Below are 13,967 nucleotides of genomic sequence, written 5' to 3'. Positions count from 1 at the left end.
AATCAATAAAATGTGCTGATTTGGGCTCTAAATTTCCAAACATTTTCGGCTCCGCCACCCCTCCCTCACGCGTAAATTGTACTTCAGATAGCTGACCGTAGCACACTAAATTACGTTCCGACACCCCTGAGCTGAGTCCAAATAGTTACCCGGTTACCCTTTAAACAGTGACTATACAATAGCCTTCCACATTTCATACCAGAACTGCAGACATGCAAAGTTATGCACTTCACAGGAAGTGTACTGCATGGCGACAAGAAAAGTCATGCACTTCACAGCAAGTGCACATCACAGCAAGTGTACTGCATGGCGACAAGCAAAGTCATGCACTTCACAGCAAGTGCACTTCACAGGAAGTGTACTGCATGGCGACAAGCAAAGTCATGCACTTCACAGCAAGTGCACTGCATGGCGACAAGAAAAGTCATGCACTTCACAGCAAGTGCACTGCATGGCGACAAGAAAAGTCATGCACTTCACAGCAAGTGCACTGCATGGCGACAAGCAAAGTCATGCACTTGACAGCAAGTGCACTGCATGGCGACAAGCAAAGTCATGCACTTGACAGCAAGTGCACTGCATGGCGACAAGCAAAGTCATGCACTTGACAGCAAGTGCACTGCATGGCGACAAGCAAAGTTATGCACTTCACAGGAAGTGTACTGCATGGCGACAAGCAAAGTCATGCACTTCACAGCAAGTGCACTGCATGGCGACAAGAAAAGTCATGCACTTCACAGCAAGTGCACTGCATGGCGACAAGAAAAGTCATGCACTTCACAGCAAGTGCACTGCATGGCGACAAGCAAAGTCATGCACTTGACAGCAAGTGCACTGCATGGCGACAAGCAAAGTCATGCACTTGACAGCAAGTGCACTGCATGGCGACAAGCAAAGTCATGCACTTGACAGCAAGTGCACTGCATGGCGACAAGAAAAGTCATGCACTTCACAGCAAGTGCACTGCATGGTGACAAGCAAAGTCATGCACTTCACAGCAAGTGCACTGCATGACGACATGCAAAGTCATGCACTTCACAGCAAGTGCACTGCATGGCCACAAGCAAAGTCATGCACTTGACAGCAAGTGCACTGCATGGCGACAAGCAAAGTCATGCACTTCACAGCAAGTGCACTGCATGGCGACAAGCAAAGTCATGCACTTGACAGCAAGTGCACTGCATGGCGACAAGCAAAGTCATGCACTTGACAGCAAGTGCACTGCATGGCGACAAGCAAAGTCATGCACTTGACAGCAAGTGCTCTGCATGACGACAAGCAAAGTCATGCACTTGACAGCAAGTGCACTGCATGGCGACAAGCAAAGTCATGCACTTGACAGCAAGTGCACTGCATGGCGACAAGCAAAGTCATGCACTTGACAGCAAGTGCACTGCATGGCGACAAGCAAAGTCATGCACTTGACAGCAAGTGCACTGCATGGCGACAAGCAAAGTCATGCACTTGACAGCAAGTGCACTGCATGGCGACAAGCAAAGTCATGCACTTCACAGCAAGTGCACTGCATGGCGACAAGCAAAGTCATGTACTTGACAGCAAGTGCACTGCATGGCGACAAGCAAAGTCATGCACTTGACAGCAAGTGCACTGCATGGCGACAAGAAAAGTCATGCACTTCACAGCAAGTGCTCTGCATGGCGACAAGCAAAGTCATGCACTTGACAGCAAGTGCACTGCATGGCGACAAGCAAAGTCATGCACTTGACAGCAAGTGCACTGCATGGCGACAAGCAAAGTCATGCACTTGACAGCAAGTGCACTGCATGGCGACAAGCAAAGTCATGCACTTGACAGCAAGTGCACTGCATGGCGACAAGCAAAGTCATGCACTTGACAGCAAGTGCACTGCATGGCGACAAGCAAAGTCATGCACTTGACAGCAAGTGCACTGCATGGCGACAAGCAAAGTCATGCACTTGACAGCAAGTGCACTGCATGGCGACAAGCAAAGTCATGCACTTGACAGCAAGTGCACTGCATGGCGACAAGCAAAGTCATGCACTTGACAGCAAGTGCACTGCATGGCGACAAGCAAAGTCATGCACTTGACAGCAAGTGCACTGCATGGCGACAAGCAAAGTCATGCACTTGACAGCAAGTGCACTGCATGGCGACAAGCAAAGTCATGCACTTCACAGCAAGTGCACTGCATGGCGACAAGCAAAGTCATGCACTTGACAGCAAGTGCACTGCATGGCGGCAAGCAAAGTCATGCACTTGACAGCAAGTGCACTGCATGGCGACAAGCAAAGTCATGCACTTCACAGCAAGTGCACTGCATGGCGACAAGCAAAGTCATGCACTTGACAGCAAGTGCACTGCATGGCGACAAGCAAAGTCATGCACTTGACAGCAAGTGCACTGCATGGCGACAAGCAAAGTCATGCACTTGACAGCAAGTGCACTGCATGGCGACAAGCAGAGCATGCACACTTACATCCCTAGCATGCAAAACAGTCCGAGGAGTTGTCATATGTAGCAGGATCCAACCAGCAACAACACATTCAAACTTTACAGCGAACTGTACGACTGTAGAAGCCAGCTAACAATACCGTACCGGAACGTCGTACATGACTAACGGGTACTCGTTTGCTAACGGATCAGCAGGTAAACAGACGGCTACTCGGGTACTCGGATCACCCCTTTCCACCCTAGTATACTTATCTTCTCCTTTCCTTTCCAGAACAAAGGACTGTTTCATCCTCACAGAAGTGATGGGAGAGCAAGTCGGCCTCGAAGCACAAATAAAATTTTCAGTTCGTGAGCCTTTTTACGGAAGCTTCCTGTAATGAGGGCGCGTGTACACTTCTGTTGCTTTTCAACGGCGCATTTCTGAGCAAAGTGAAATGCACCCCCTTTTAGACCTCTTCAGCTATTGTCAAAATCATGCTTTGGCAATGCACCGGGGCCTGTGGGTATCAGGATTTCCTTGTGGGTTGATGGTTCACATCTTACCAGGCATGGGTTTGCATGCAAATGGAATTGGTTGGATTCAACCCATTCAATGCATGTATACCCAACAAAGGGTGCAAGGTTTTTAGTTTCGTGTGCAATTCATTTAGCTTCCCGTCCTTTCCATACTCATACCCAACAAAGATTGCAAGGTTTTTAGTTTCGTGTGCAATTCATTTAGCTTCCCGTCCTTTCCATACTCATACCCAACAAAGATTGCAAGGTTTTTAGTTTCGTGTGCGATTCATTTAGCTTCCCGTCCTTTCCATACTAGTCATACCCAACATTAGTGTCATTTTTAAAATTTAGATCTCTGTTCTCATTTTCTCTTTGTGTGTCCCACTGTGAAGGTGTCCTGATTGGCTGCTTGCTTCTCTTCTGTCCCCTGTTGCTGACAGGCTGCAATGGTAAGATATATTGTGGTGGATGAATTTGGTTCTGGCAATGTCATTATTTTCATGTGTGTCAGATGACAATGTTGTTCGCTTCCCTGATGTTTGTGTGAAGGCTAATGCAACTGCAGCATTGTGCTAGTATTGTCAGGTCATTGTCATTGCTGGTAGTGATGTATTGAGCTAGCATTATGATAGTATTGTCAGGTCATTGTCATTGCTGGTAGTGATGTATTAAGTTAGCATTGTGATAGTATTGTCAGGTCATTGTCATTGCTGGTAGTGATGTATTGAGTTAACATTATGATAGTGTTGTCAGGTCATTGTCATTGCTGGTAGTGATGTATTGAGTTAACATTATGATAGTATTGTCAGGTCATTGTCATTGCTGGTAGTGATGTATTGAGTTAGCATTATGATAGTATTGTCAGGTCATTGTCATTGCTGGTAGTGATGTATTGAGTTAACATTATGATAGTATTGTCAGGTCATTGTCATTGCTGGTAGTGATGTATTGAGTTAACATTATGATAGTATTGTCAGGTCATTGTCATTGCTGGTAGTGATGTATTGAGCTAGCATTATGATAGTATTGTCAGGTCATTGTCATTGCTGGTAGTGATGTATTGAGTTAGCATTATGATAGTATTGTCAGGTCATTGTCATTGCTGGTAGTGATGTATTGAGTTAGCATTATGATAGTATTGTCAGGTCATTGTCATTGCTGGTAGTGATGTATTGAGTTAGCATTATGATAGTATTGTCAGGTCATTGTCATTGCTGGTAGTGATGTATTAAGTTAGCATTGTGATAGTATTGTCAGGTCATTGTCATTGCTGGTAGTGATGTATTGAATTAGCATTATGATAGTATTGTCAGGTCATTGTCATTGCTGGTGGTGATGTATTGAGTTAGCATTATGATAGTATTGTCAGGTCATTGTCATTGCTGGTAGTGATGTATTAAGTTAGCATTGTGATAGTATTGTCAGGTCATTGTCATTGCTGGTGGTGATGTATTGAGTTAGCATTATGATAGTATTGTCAGGTCATTGTCATTGCTGGTAGTGATGTATTGAGTTAGCATTATGATAGTATTGTCAGGTCATTGTCATTGCTGGTAGTGATGTATTTAGGTAGCATTGTGATAGTATTGTCAGGTCATTGTCATTACCGGTAGTGATGTATTGAGTTAGCATTGTCACACTGTTCCACATGTGTACCTTCATACAGGTCAACATGTCAGTCTAAATGCTGCTGGTACACGACAATCAACAACAGCATTCCGCGTGACATTTGGTGATGGACAACCTACAGCCAATGTTACCAGTTACTTACCTGCATGTGTTGTGATCAGTGGATCAGGACCCTTCATTCGACTAGAGAAGACTGATGGTAGTCTAGTGTTGGCTGAGACAGGTGCCTTCTCAGGAGGTACTATTGTACAGGTGAACGCCACAGTACATCCTATACTGGACACTTCATACACTGGACTGTACCATTGCAGAACAGTGGATAACAACTCAACACAAACATATCAACTCAACATTGTAGGTAAGTTTGAAACCATTTCCTATTTTCTGTGCAATAATCTCTCAATAACTGACTGTGTACTGTACAGCATGGTTACTGGAGTAGAAAGGAGAATAAAATTAAGAAATGATTTATTAGCTGTGTGTCTCACTCGCAATATTACGTGTATGTACACATGTGTGTGTGTGTGTGTGTGTGTGTGTGTGTGTGTGTGTGTGTGTGTGTGTGTGTGTGTGTGTGTGTGTGTGTGTGTGTGTGTGTGTGTGTGTGTGTGTGTGTGTGTGTGTGTGTGTGTGTGTGTGTGTGTGTGTGCACCTGACTATTGCACATGTGTGTGTGTGTGTGTGTACACCTGACTATTGTACACATGTGTGTGTGTGTGTGTACACCTGACTATTGCACATGTGTGTGTGTGTACACCTGACTATTGCACATGTGTGTGTGTGTACACCTGACTATTGCACATGTGTGTGTGTGTACACCTGACTATTGCACATGCGTGATACAAAATAACACTACGTTCCTGCACAGTGAAACTTGAGTCTCCGGTAACCTTATCGATCCGACCAGTTTTTCTCGTCCTTTCATAGGCGCATCTAGAACCTGGTCTCCGACTATGTTGGAGTATTTATATTCCAAGGAACAATAGCCTAGTTTGGTAGAACTTGTGCATGACCTATATTCACATTTCGGCATGAATAATACGTGATTTCCGCTCATGGTTTATGCACACTCTGTGTTGCATGCTGGCTGTACGTCTGTCACTGCACCCCGTATGCTTTCCCCCACACCTTCCATACACGGACTCGTGTCCGGATGCTCTGATGTAGGGCGCTTGTTCACTTTCACATACTGCAGCTAATATGGGACTATATGGGACTAACTCGAACCAGGGACCTTTCTCGCGAACATCCCTGGTTCGAGTCCTGGTGGTGTGACTGAGGAGGTTTTTCTTTCTTTCGTATCTGATTAGCAAGTGTTGAGTTTCGGAGAGAAAAAGAGCAGTACGAGGAACCTGGTCTATTTTCCTAATACTTTGCAACTCTCCATCAAGTCCCAAATTTTGAAATTCCGATCATGGTTTATTTCTCAAGTCTTCACTCTATCCATTATTGCACACTGAAGACTTGCTACCACAAAACCTACAACCGGCTTGAATGTTCTCTTCTTTGTTTCCAGAACTTTGTCCAGATCTCATTTTTGCAAAACACAACTTCAAACCCATTACTGATTTTAGCAGGGCGATTGGTACGAACATATCAGTACAGTGTCAAACGGGGTTTCTTGCTAACACCAGTCTGGATGTGACCTATTCTACATGCCAGAGTGGCGGAGTATGGAACCCAAGACCACCAGCATGTGAAAGTAAGTCGGTACACTAGTTATTATTGGTGTTGAAACAAGCGTATCTTTAGCACGACGCTACCTGAACGCGCCCAAACGTCAACACCTGTAAAAATCGTATTTTCCCGTGAAAGTACTACCTGTTCAAGGATCGATAACTTTACCTTCCGTTGGACGAATTCCACGATCTTGAGCTTCGTGGAAAGGTCTTGAGCCGAGGAACAAACTGGTGGCAAACCCAGCTCGGAGCGAAACCAAAACCCCGTGCTACAGTCTGGCAAACTTCATCAACGTGCTCGACAGACTCGAGTACGGCCAAGACTAACCGGGGTCAAATATTCAGCTGCCATTTCGGTCTCCTTGCTCGTATCGAGCTCAAATGTTTTGTCAAGACTCACGGTATCTACCACCATCATTTGAATCCTGTTTCCATGGCAGCAAGTAGCGCAAAAATGATCCACAATGGAAAATACGCGTTCTGCAGACTGCACGAAAAAATCTAGTTGAAATTTGCCGTGTCGAGTCGCATATCTCAACAACCGGTAGTCGTAATGCATCGGCGATTGTTTCTATCGCTAACTGAGAGTTTTCACGTGCAGATACAGGTTTCGATTGTGAGAATCGACCAAGTAGTGGGTGAGTTACGATAGTTTGAATAAGTCGCTATGGACTCAACACGGACCCCACAACTATGAGATGCAGGTTCACTGTACAGTGTACAGCGCGCGTCGTACTAGTACGACGGCCGTGGGGCATGCAACTCATGTGCGTCGTACCAGTACGACGCTTGCGCTAAAGGGGTTAACAAACCAGTGAACAGTTCCACTAACGAGCAAGCTATCGAGAGAGCTAACGAGTTTCATTGATGTGGCAATATGATTTTTTACGTATTTTTTTCTAAGCTCGATTTCTTATTCAATTCAGCTGGTTCAAATAATTATCACTGCTGGTATTTGGGGTTGCTTCTGCTTCACTTCGGACTACTGTTTGGTGCCGAGATGTCGTTTCAGCGCAGTCGTTGAGCAGCCTTTGTAAGAATAGACCGTTTTGCAACGATCGCAAGTAGCCCTGTTCTTCGCTGCATCGCGCGAGAAAACTTCCAAATGACTGGGACTAACTTTCACTCGAATGGAAAGTTGACAGAAGCATGTCCTGCGACAGATCAGCAGATGCGGAACAAGACATCAGTGGAGGCCACCAAAGCTGCAACGACAACTGAAACACATTCGCGTTGTGCAGGCATACGGTCACTGTAACTGCGAGTGATTTTCTTTTTGCGTGGGACTGGACTCTTCGTACCAGGGAGTCGTAAAATATTTACGACTCCCCGGTCGATATATACCGCCATGTGTACGGAGTACGGTGTTCGTTAGTGCACATGAGCTGGCCGCACAAACGAACCGAGTTTCTGGCGAGCGAGCTAACGAGTACTCGGTGAGATCGTTTCCACACTACTAGTGATGAGGGTTTTTTCGGGGTTTTAAGAGTGTGAAGCAGTGAGTTATTTTTCCAGCTTTATCTGGGTCTGTCGAGTTGCCGAACGAGAACAGTTGGAAAGCGGTTTCAAATGGCCGTGAAGTTGTGCACCGGTCATTGGTGTCTCGAAGTGTTACTAACTGGTGATGGAGGTCACATTCTACTTGCTATGCTTATCTAAATATAGTGATCACTCTAGCACACAATTTCACGCTCACTATCCGTTTTTGCCGACAATGACGACTTGCGTAATAAAACTAACGTCTAAAATAGACCTAGTTCCAAGCAAACACACAAACATGCTGGTCTATAATAATACCGGTAAATGGCACACTTTTTGCACCCGTTCTCTTCTATTTCCATTCCAGGTTGCAGAGTTAGATGTTCCGATGACATCAATGTTGAATCCTGTAATCACGTGATGGGACAAGGCACTGTCAACTGTATTTGTAAACTAAACTATATATGGGCAGGGAGCAAGTGTGTGGGTAAGTGCCTTATGTGCTATGCATCACACAACTTCACATTGATGTGTTGTGAATTGTGCCATGGTTCATGCTTGGGTGAGACAGAGACAGGCGCTGAACACTAATGTCACTGGCAATGTTTGAGTGCACACTCCTGTATGGCAAAACCTATGTGTACTTCACATGGGGATCACTAGTAGCTGCAATCTAGGTTTTCACTTGCTTCTTTCCATCTCTGCCTTTCTGTGTGTAACGCATATGCTTGTGTGTCGGTATATATGTGCGTGTATTTTGCTGTGTTCTATTTAGTAGTCTCTCCTACCATTCCTGTTACCAGTGGTACGTTCTATTCTGTTTCTCCTTGCCTTGCACTTTCAGTGAGTGCATCAAGCACTGCAATGGGTTTTGAAAACACTGCATGACCACTGTGTTGCATCTACTGGTGCAGAAATGGCCATTAGAGCAGTGACAACAACTTTCTGCAACGTGTACTAGAAAGACTTGTGGCAGAATTGTTTCTAGCCGTGCAAAGATGTATGTGCAGTGGCGGATCCAGGGGGGGGGGGGGGGGGGGGCAGGGGGCATCCGGGACGGATACCTTGGGCCCCCTCTTCGGCCAAATCCTGGATCCGCCACTGATGTGTGTTTCATGGTAGGCTTGGTGTGTACTACGTATACGACTGGCCGTGCTAAGATGTATGTGTCTTTCTTGGGAGTCTCAGTGTGTGCTCTGTATACAACTAGTTTGTCTGTATCACACCACAGAACATGTTAGAAGTAATTAGTTGCTGCTCGACCCCTGGTACTGAATTCCTCGTTTTCGTTTATGTCCTTTTGTTACCCTAAATGCGCTGGTATCTATCTGTGTGTATTTTGCTGTGTTCTATTTAGTAGTCTCTCCTACAAGTCCTGTTACCAGTGGTACGTTCTATTCTGTTTCTCCTTGCCTTGTACTTTCAGTGAGTGCATCAAGCACTGCAATGGGTTTTGAAAACACTGTATGATAGTGTTGAAACGATCTCACCGGATACTCGTTAGCTCGCTCGCCAGAAACTCGGCTCGTTTGTGCGGCCAGCTCGTTTGCACTAACGAACACCGCACACCGTACTCCGTACACATGACAGTACATGTTGACTGGGGAGTCGTAAAATATTTTCCAACTCCCTGGTCGATCGAGAGTCCAGTCCCGCGCAAAGTGAAAATCACTCGCAGTTGCGTTGACTGTATGTCTGCACGACACTTGAGTTGTTTCAGTTGCCGTTGCAGCTTTGGTGGACTCTACTGATGTCTTGTTCCGCATCTGCTGACCTGTCGCAGGATATGCTTCGGTCACCTCTCCATTCGAGTGAAAGTTACGCTCAGTCGTTTGGAAATTTTCTCCCGCTAAGCAGCGAAGACCAGGGCTCTTTGCAATCTTTGCAAAACGGTCTATTCTTACCAAGGCTACTCAACGACGGCGCTGAAAAGACATCTTGACACCAAACAGCAGAATGAAGTGAAGAAGCAGCAATCCCAAATGCCGGTGGTGATGATTTGAACCAGCTGAATAAAATCTAACTTAGAAAAAATATTCAAAAAACATATTTGCCACATCAATGAAACTCGTTAGCTCGCTCGATAGCTTGCTCGTTAGTGGAACCGATCGCTCGTTTGTTATAGATACGCTCATTTCAACAATACTGTATGACCACTGTGTTGCATCTACTGGTGCAGAAATGGCCATTAGAGCAGGGACAACAACTTTCTGCAGCATGTACTAGAAAGACTTGTGGCAGAATTGTTTCTAGCCGCGCAAAGATGTATGTGTTTTTCATGGTAGGCTCGGTGTGTACTCTCTATACGACAAGTCGTGCAAAAATGTATGTGTTTTTCATGGTAGGCTCGGTGTGTACTCCGTATACGACTAGTCAGTGTCTGCTCCAGAGCCGGGTGAGCCGGGTAATCGACCCGGTTGGACGGCGCTTGGACCCGGTTGAAAATATAGTACCGGGTCACCTGTGACCCGGTTGGTACTTTACACGCTCGAACTTTGAAGGGATTGACTACTTGGCTTGTATGTGTGACAGATCATGCAGAGGCGCGCATCGAAGTGAAAGTAGTCAGTATCCGGTGTGTGCAAGTGCTCAGTTTGAGCTTGATCGTTTGAGGTGTTGCTTTGAGCCTCCAGCGAAGAGGCGAATCCACAGACTTCGCATGTGACTCGGCTGGTGAGACAGCGCCAGGCACATGTGTACCCGGCTCCGACCCGGTTGAAATGGTTGCGCCAGGTACACGTGTACCCGGCTGTCCTACAATCCTAGAGCAGACACTGCTAGTATGTCTGTACCACACCACAGAGCATGTCAGAAGTAACTAGTTGCTGCTCGACCTCTAGCTCAGGTCCTGAATTCCTCGTTTTCGTTTCTGTCCTTTTGCTACCCTAAAATCGCTGGTATCTGTGTGCGTATCTGTGTGCGTGTATTTTGCTGTGTTCTATTCAGTAGTCTCTTCTACAAGTCATGATACCAGTGGTACGTTCTATTCTGTTTCTCCTTGCCTTGCACTTTCAGTGAGTGCATCAAGCACTGCAATGGGTTTTGAAAACACTTTATGACCACTGTGTTGCATCTACTGGTGCAGAAATGGCCATTAGAGCAGTGACAACAACTTTCTGCAGCAAGTACTAGAAAGACTTGTGGCAGAATTGTTTCTAGCCGCGCAAAGATGTATGTGTCTTTAATGGTAGGCTCGTTGTGTACTCTCTATACGACAAGTCGTGCAAAAATGTATGTGTCTTTAATGGTAGGCTCGTTGTGTACTCCGTATACAACTAGCCGTGCTAAGATGTATTTGTCTTTCATGGTAGTCTCGGTGTGTGCTCTGTGTACAACTAGCCGTGCTAAGATGTATGTGTCTTTCATGGTAGTCTCGGTGTGTGCTCTGTATGCAATTAGCCGTGCTAAGATGTATGTGTCTTTCTTGGCAGTCTCGGTGTGTGCTCCGTATACAACTAGTACGTCTGTACCACACCACAGAGCATGTCGGAAGTAACTAGTTGCTGCTCGACCTCTGGTACTGAATTCCTCGTTTTCGTTTATGTCCTTTTGTTACCCTAAAAATCGCTGGTATAATATATGTGCGTGTATTTTGCTGTGTTCTATTTAGAAGTCTCTCCTACAAGTCATGACACCAGTGGTACGTTCTTTTCTGTTTCTCCTTGCCTTGCACTTTCAGTGAGTGCATCAAGCACTGCAATGGGTTTTGAAAACACTTTATGACCACTGTGTTGCATCTACTGGTGCAGAAGTGACCATTAGAGCAGTGACAACAACTTTCTTCAGCATGTACTAGAAAGACTTGTGGCAGAATTGTTTCTAGCCGTGCAAAGATGTATGTGTCTTTCATGGTGGCTCGGTGTGCACGCTGTATACGTCTAGGCGAGCAAGAATGTATGTGTCTTTCATGGTAGGTTCGGTGTGTACTGTGTGTAGGCCCAGTATGCCTGTACCACACCACTCAGTGTGTCAGAAGTAACTAGTTGCTGCTCGACATCTCGTACTGAATGCCTCGTTTCTGTTTATGTCCTTTTGTGGCCCAAAATGTCACAACCTACGGTTCAACTACCACTTCATCGGCGCTTCTGCCCACGACGCCACGACTACTTCAAACAAACTCGCTACCTCCTACATCTTAAAATCAGCTATGTCAAGTGGAACACGATCCTTGCATCCGCCTTCCACTGCCGATGATTCTACAAAGCAGCGTGTATCAACTGCAGCTATCGTTGGCATTGCTAGTGTAGTAAGCATCGTGACAGTGGCATGTGCCATCCTTCTCACCTTCAAGATCAAGAAGGTTCACAGGTAGGATCTTACTATAAATTTCTAGTTTATACTGGTGTGGCGGCTTGTGTACTGTTTGCTCTTGGTCTCTACTGTAAATTACCACCAGAGCACCCCACCTTGATTTCACAGCCAGGGAAAAACACATAATCCTATGGCAGAGTGCAATAGATTGTGTGCGATGTGAGAGCCTTAGTGTACTAAAGTCACACTTAGGTTTTTGTGTGCAGCTCGTGTCCGCCAAAAGTTAACGTGTATACGGATTGACTGCACAACGTGAAATGTGTATACACGGTTCGTGTGGTATGACCTACAGGCAGGACACCACGTCCACAATACGACCAGAAAAGGACGCGCCGTACTCGCTGTACTTTACGCTACTTACGTGTATACGCTCATAGGATATGAAGCATGGCTAGTGGCTCTGGAAATTACCTACATCCGAAGTGCCACCAGCAGTTACATGTTGACCTGCCTTTCCAATGAGAAAACCCTGTACGGTGGAGAAATGCGCACAGAAACAATTTCGCCTGGTTGCATTGTGTGTGAGCGAACAAGGTAGAAATGGAGAATTGGAATGTTACCTACATTTTGGCAAAAATCTGTTTTGCATGAAGGTCACCTACAACAATCTATTTTTTTTCAGATTCCCAAGTTTCAGGCTGCTACTATCTATGAAGGAGTGTTTCAATTCTCTCCATTTTTCGGCACTAGCAATAGTCCAAGAAGATGGCTGCTACAAACGTTTGAACTTGCGCTTCCTGCCCAGACGACTGACTCACGACTGCCGTGTGAGCACATGAGAAGTACGTGAGGCGGTCCACTCGTGAAGCCTGCAAGAAAGCACCACTCTCTGCTCAACACACAGTGTTTCGGGGAATTCCCCTCTCGTCATCACTGACTCATCAGCTGAACTGGAGTAAGCTGAGTAGGTCCAACGTCTGGAGCAGCCACCTTCTTCTACAATAACTGCCCAAGTCTCAACATCTCACTTTGACAATAGTCCGATAGGATCAATTAAAACTCTGCAATTTTTGATCAACATCGATGCGTCCGTTTTTGTGTTCGGATTTGAGTACGATCCACCTCTGCATCGCATTTGCAATTGAAGGGCTCCGATTCAAAACGATGTAAATCGGTTTTATGGAAAGTTCAGGAACTGCAGTTTTTCCAGTTCCTGAACTTTCCACTGCAGCAGCACTGACCTTTATCGTGTTTTGCAGAAGAAAACAAACTTTAGGCATCATTTTAACTGGGATGTATCTCATTTTGACCCGTAAAACCGACACACACAGACGTCCGCGGGGTGATAATGAATTCTTCCATTACAAAAAAACGCAAAAGCTCCGGTTTGGTCTTTATAGCGTTTTGAATTGGAGCCCTTCAATTGTATTTATGGATTCTCCACAGGCCTTAGCCTAAATCGATTGAGTCTCCGTCATTGCACATACAAAAAGTATGTCCGAAAAATAGAAAAAGAAAAGAAAAAAAGTATTCTATATAAACGCAGTTGCATTGATTTTCCAATGGTGGGGTATGGCATAATTGTATGTCTGTGCATAACACATTGATTTTCCAATGGTGGGGTATGGCATAATTGTATGTCTGTGCATAACACATTGATTTTCCAATGGTGGGGTATGGCATAATTGTATGTCTGTGCATAACACATTGATTTTCCAATGGTGGGGTATGGCATAATTGTATGTCTGTGCATAACACATTGATTTTCCAATGGTGGGGCATGGCATAATTGTATGTCTGTGCATAACACATTGATTTTCCAATGGTGGGGCATGGCATAATTGTATGTCTGTGCATAACACATTGATTTTCCAATGGTGGGGTATGGCATAATTGTATGTCTGTGCATAACACATTGATTTTCCAATGGTGGGGTATGGCATAATTGTATGTCTGTGCATAACACATTGATTTTCCAATGGTGGGGTATGGCATAAT

At 45.3% G+C, this 13,967-nt stretch overlaps 1 protein-coding gene across 4 annotated transcripts in view; it reads left to right on the top strand.

The window, feature by feature from the left end:
- LOC135811972 (transcription initiation factor TFIID subunit 12-like) overlaps positions 1 to 13,967 on the top strand; it is a 204,636-nt gene that overhangs the window by 183,118 nt on the left and 7,551 nt on the right. Inside the window, exons 3-11 of one of the 4 annotated variants that reach the window (XM_065325249.1) lie at positions 3,324 to 3,380; positions 4,598 to 4,918; positions 6,077 to 6,262; positions 8,086 to 8,205; positions 8,497 to 8,523; positions 9,076 to 9,105; positions 10,665 to 10,694; positions 11,329 to 11,358; positions 11,864 to 12,026. In XM_065325249.1, the coding sequence (XP_065181321.1) occupies positions 3,324 to 3,380; positions 4,598 to 4,918; positions 6,077 to 6,262; positions 8,086 to 8,205; positions 8,497 to 8,523; positions 9,076 to 9,105; positions 10,665 to 10,694; positions 11,329 to 11,358; positions 11,864 to 12,026 (964 nt within the window). Of the gene's footprint in view, positions 1 to 3,323; positions 3,381 to 4,597; positions 4,919 to 6,076; positions 6,263 to 8,085; positions 8,206 to 8,493; positions 8,524 to 9,075; positions 9,106 to 10,664; positions 10,695 to 11,328; positions 11,359 to 11,863; positions 12,027 to 13,967 lie in introns of all 4 variants that reach the window. The other 3 variants (XM_065325247.1, XM_065325251.1, XM_065325246.1) reach the window with 3 other exon arrangements.

This window comes from Sycon ciliatum, chromosome 3 (genome assembly GCF_964019385.1).
Source record: "Sycon ciliatum chromosome 3, ocSycCili1.1, whole genome shotgun sequence".
In the NCBI taxonomy this organism is placed as follows: Eukaryota; Metazoa; Porifera; class Calcarea; order Leucosolenida; family Sycettidae; genus Sycon; species Sycon ciliatum.
This window is presented reverse-complemented; position numbering and strand designations above follow the sequence as displayed.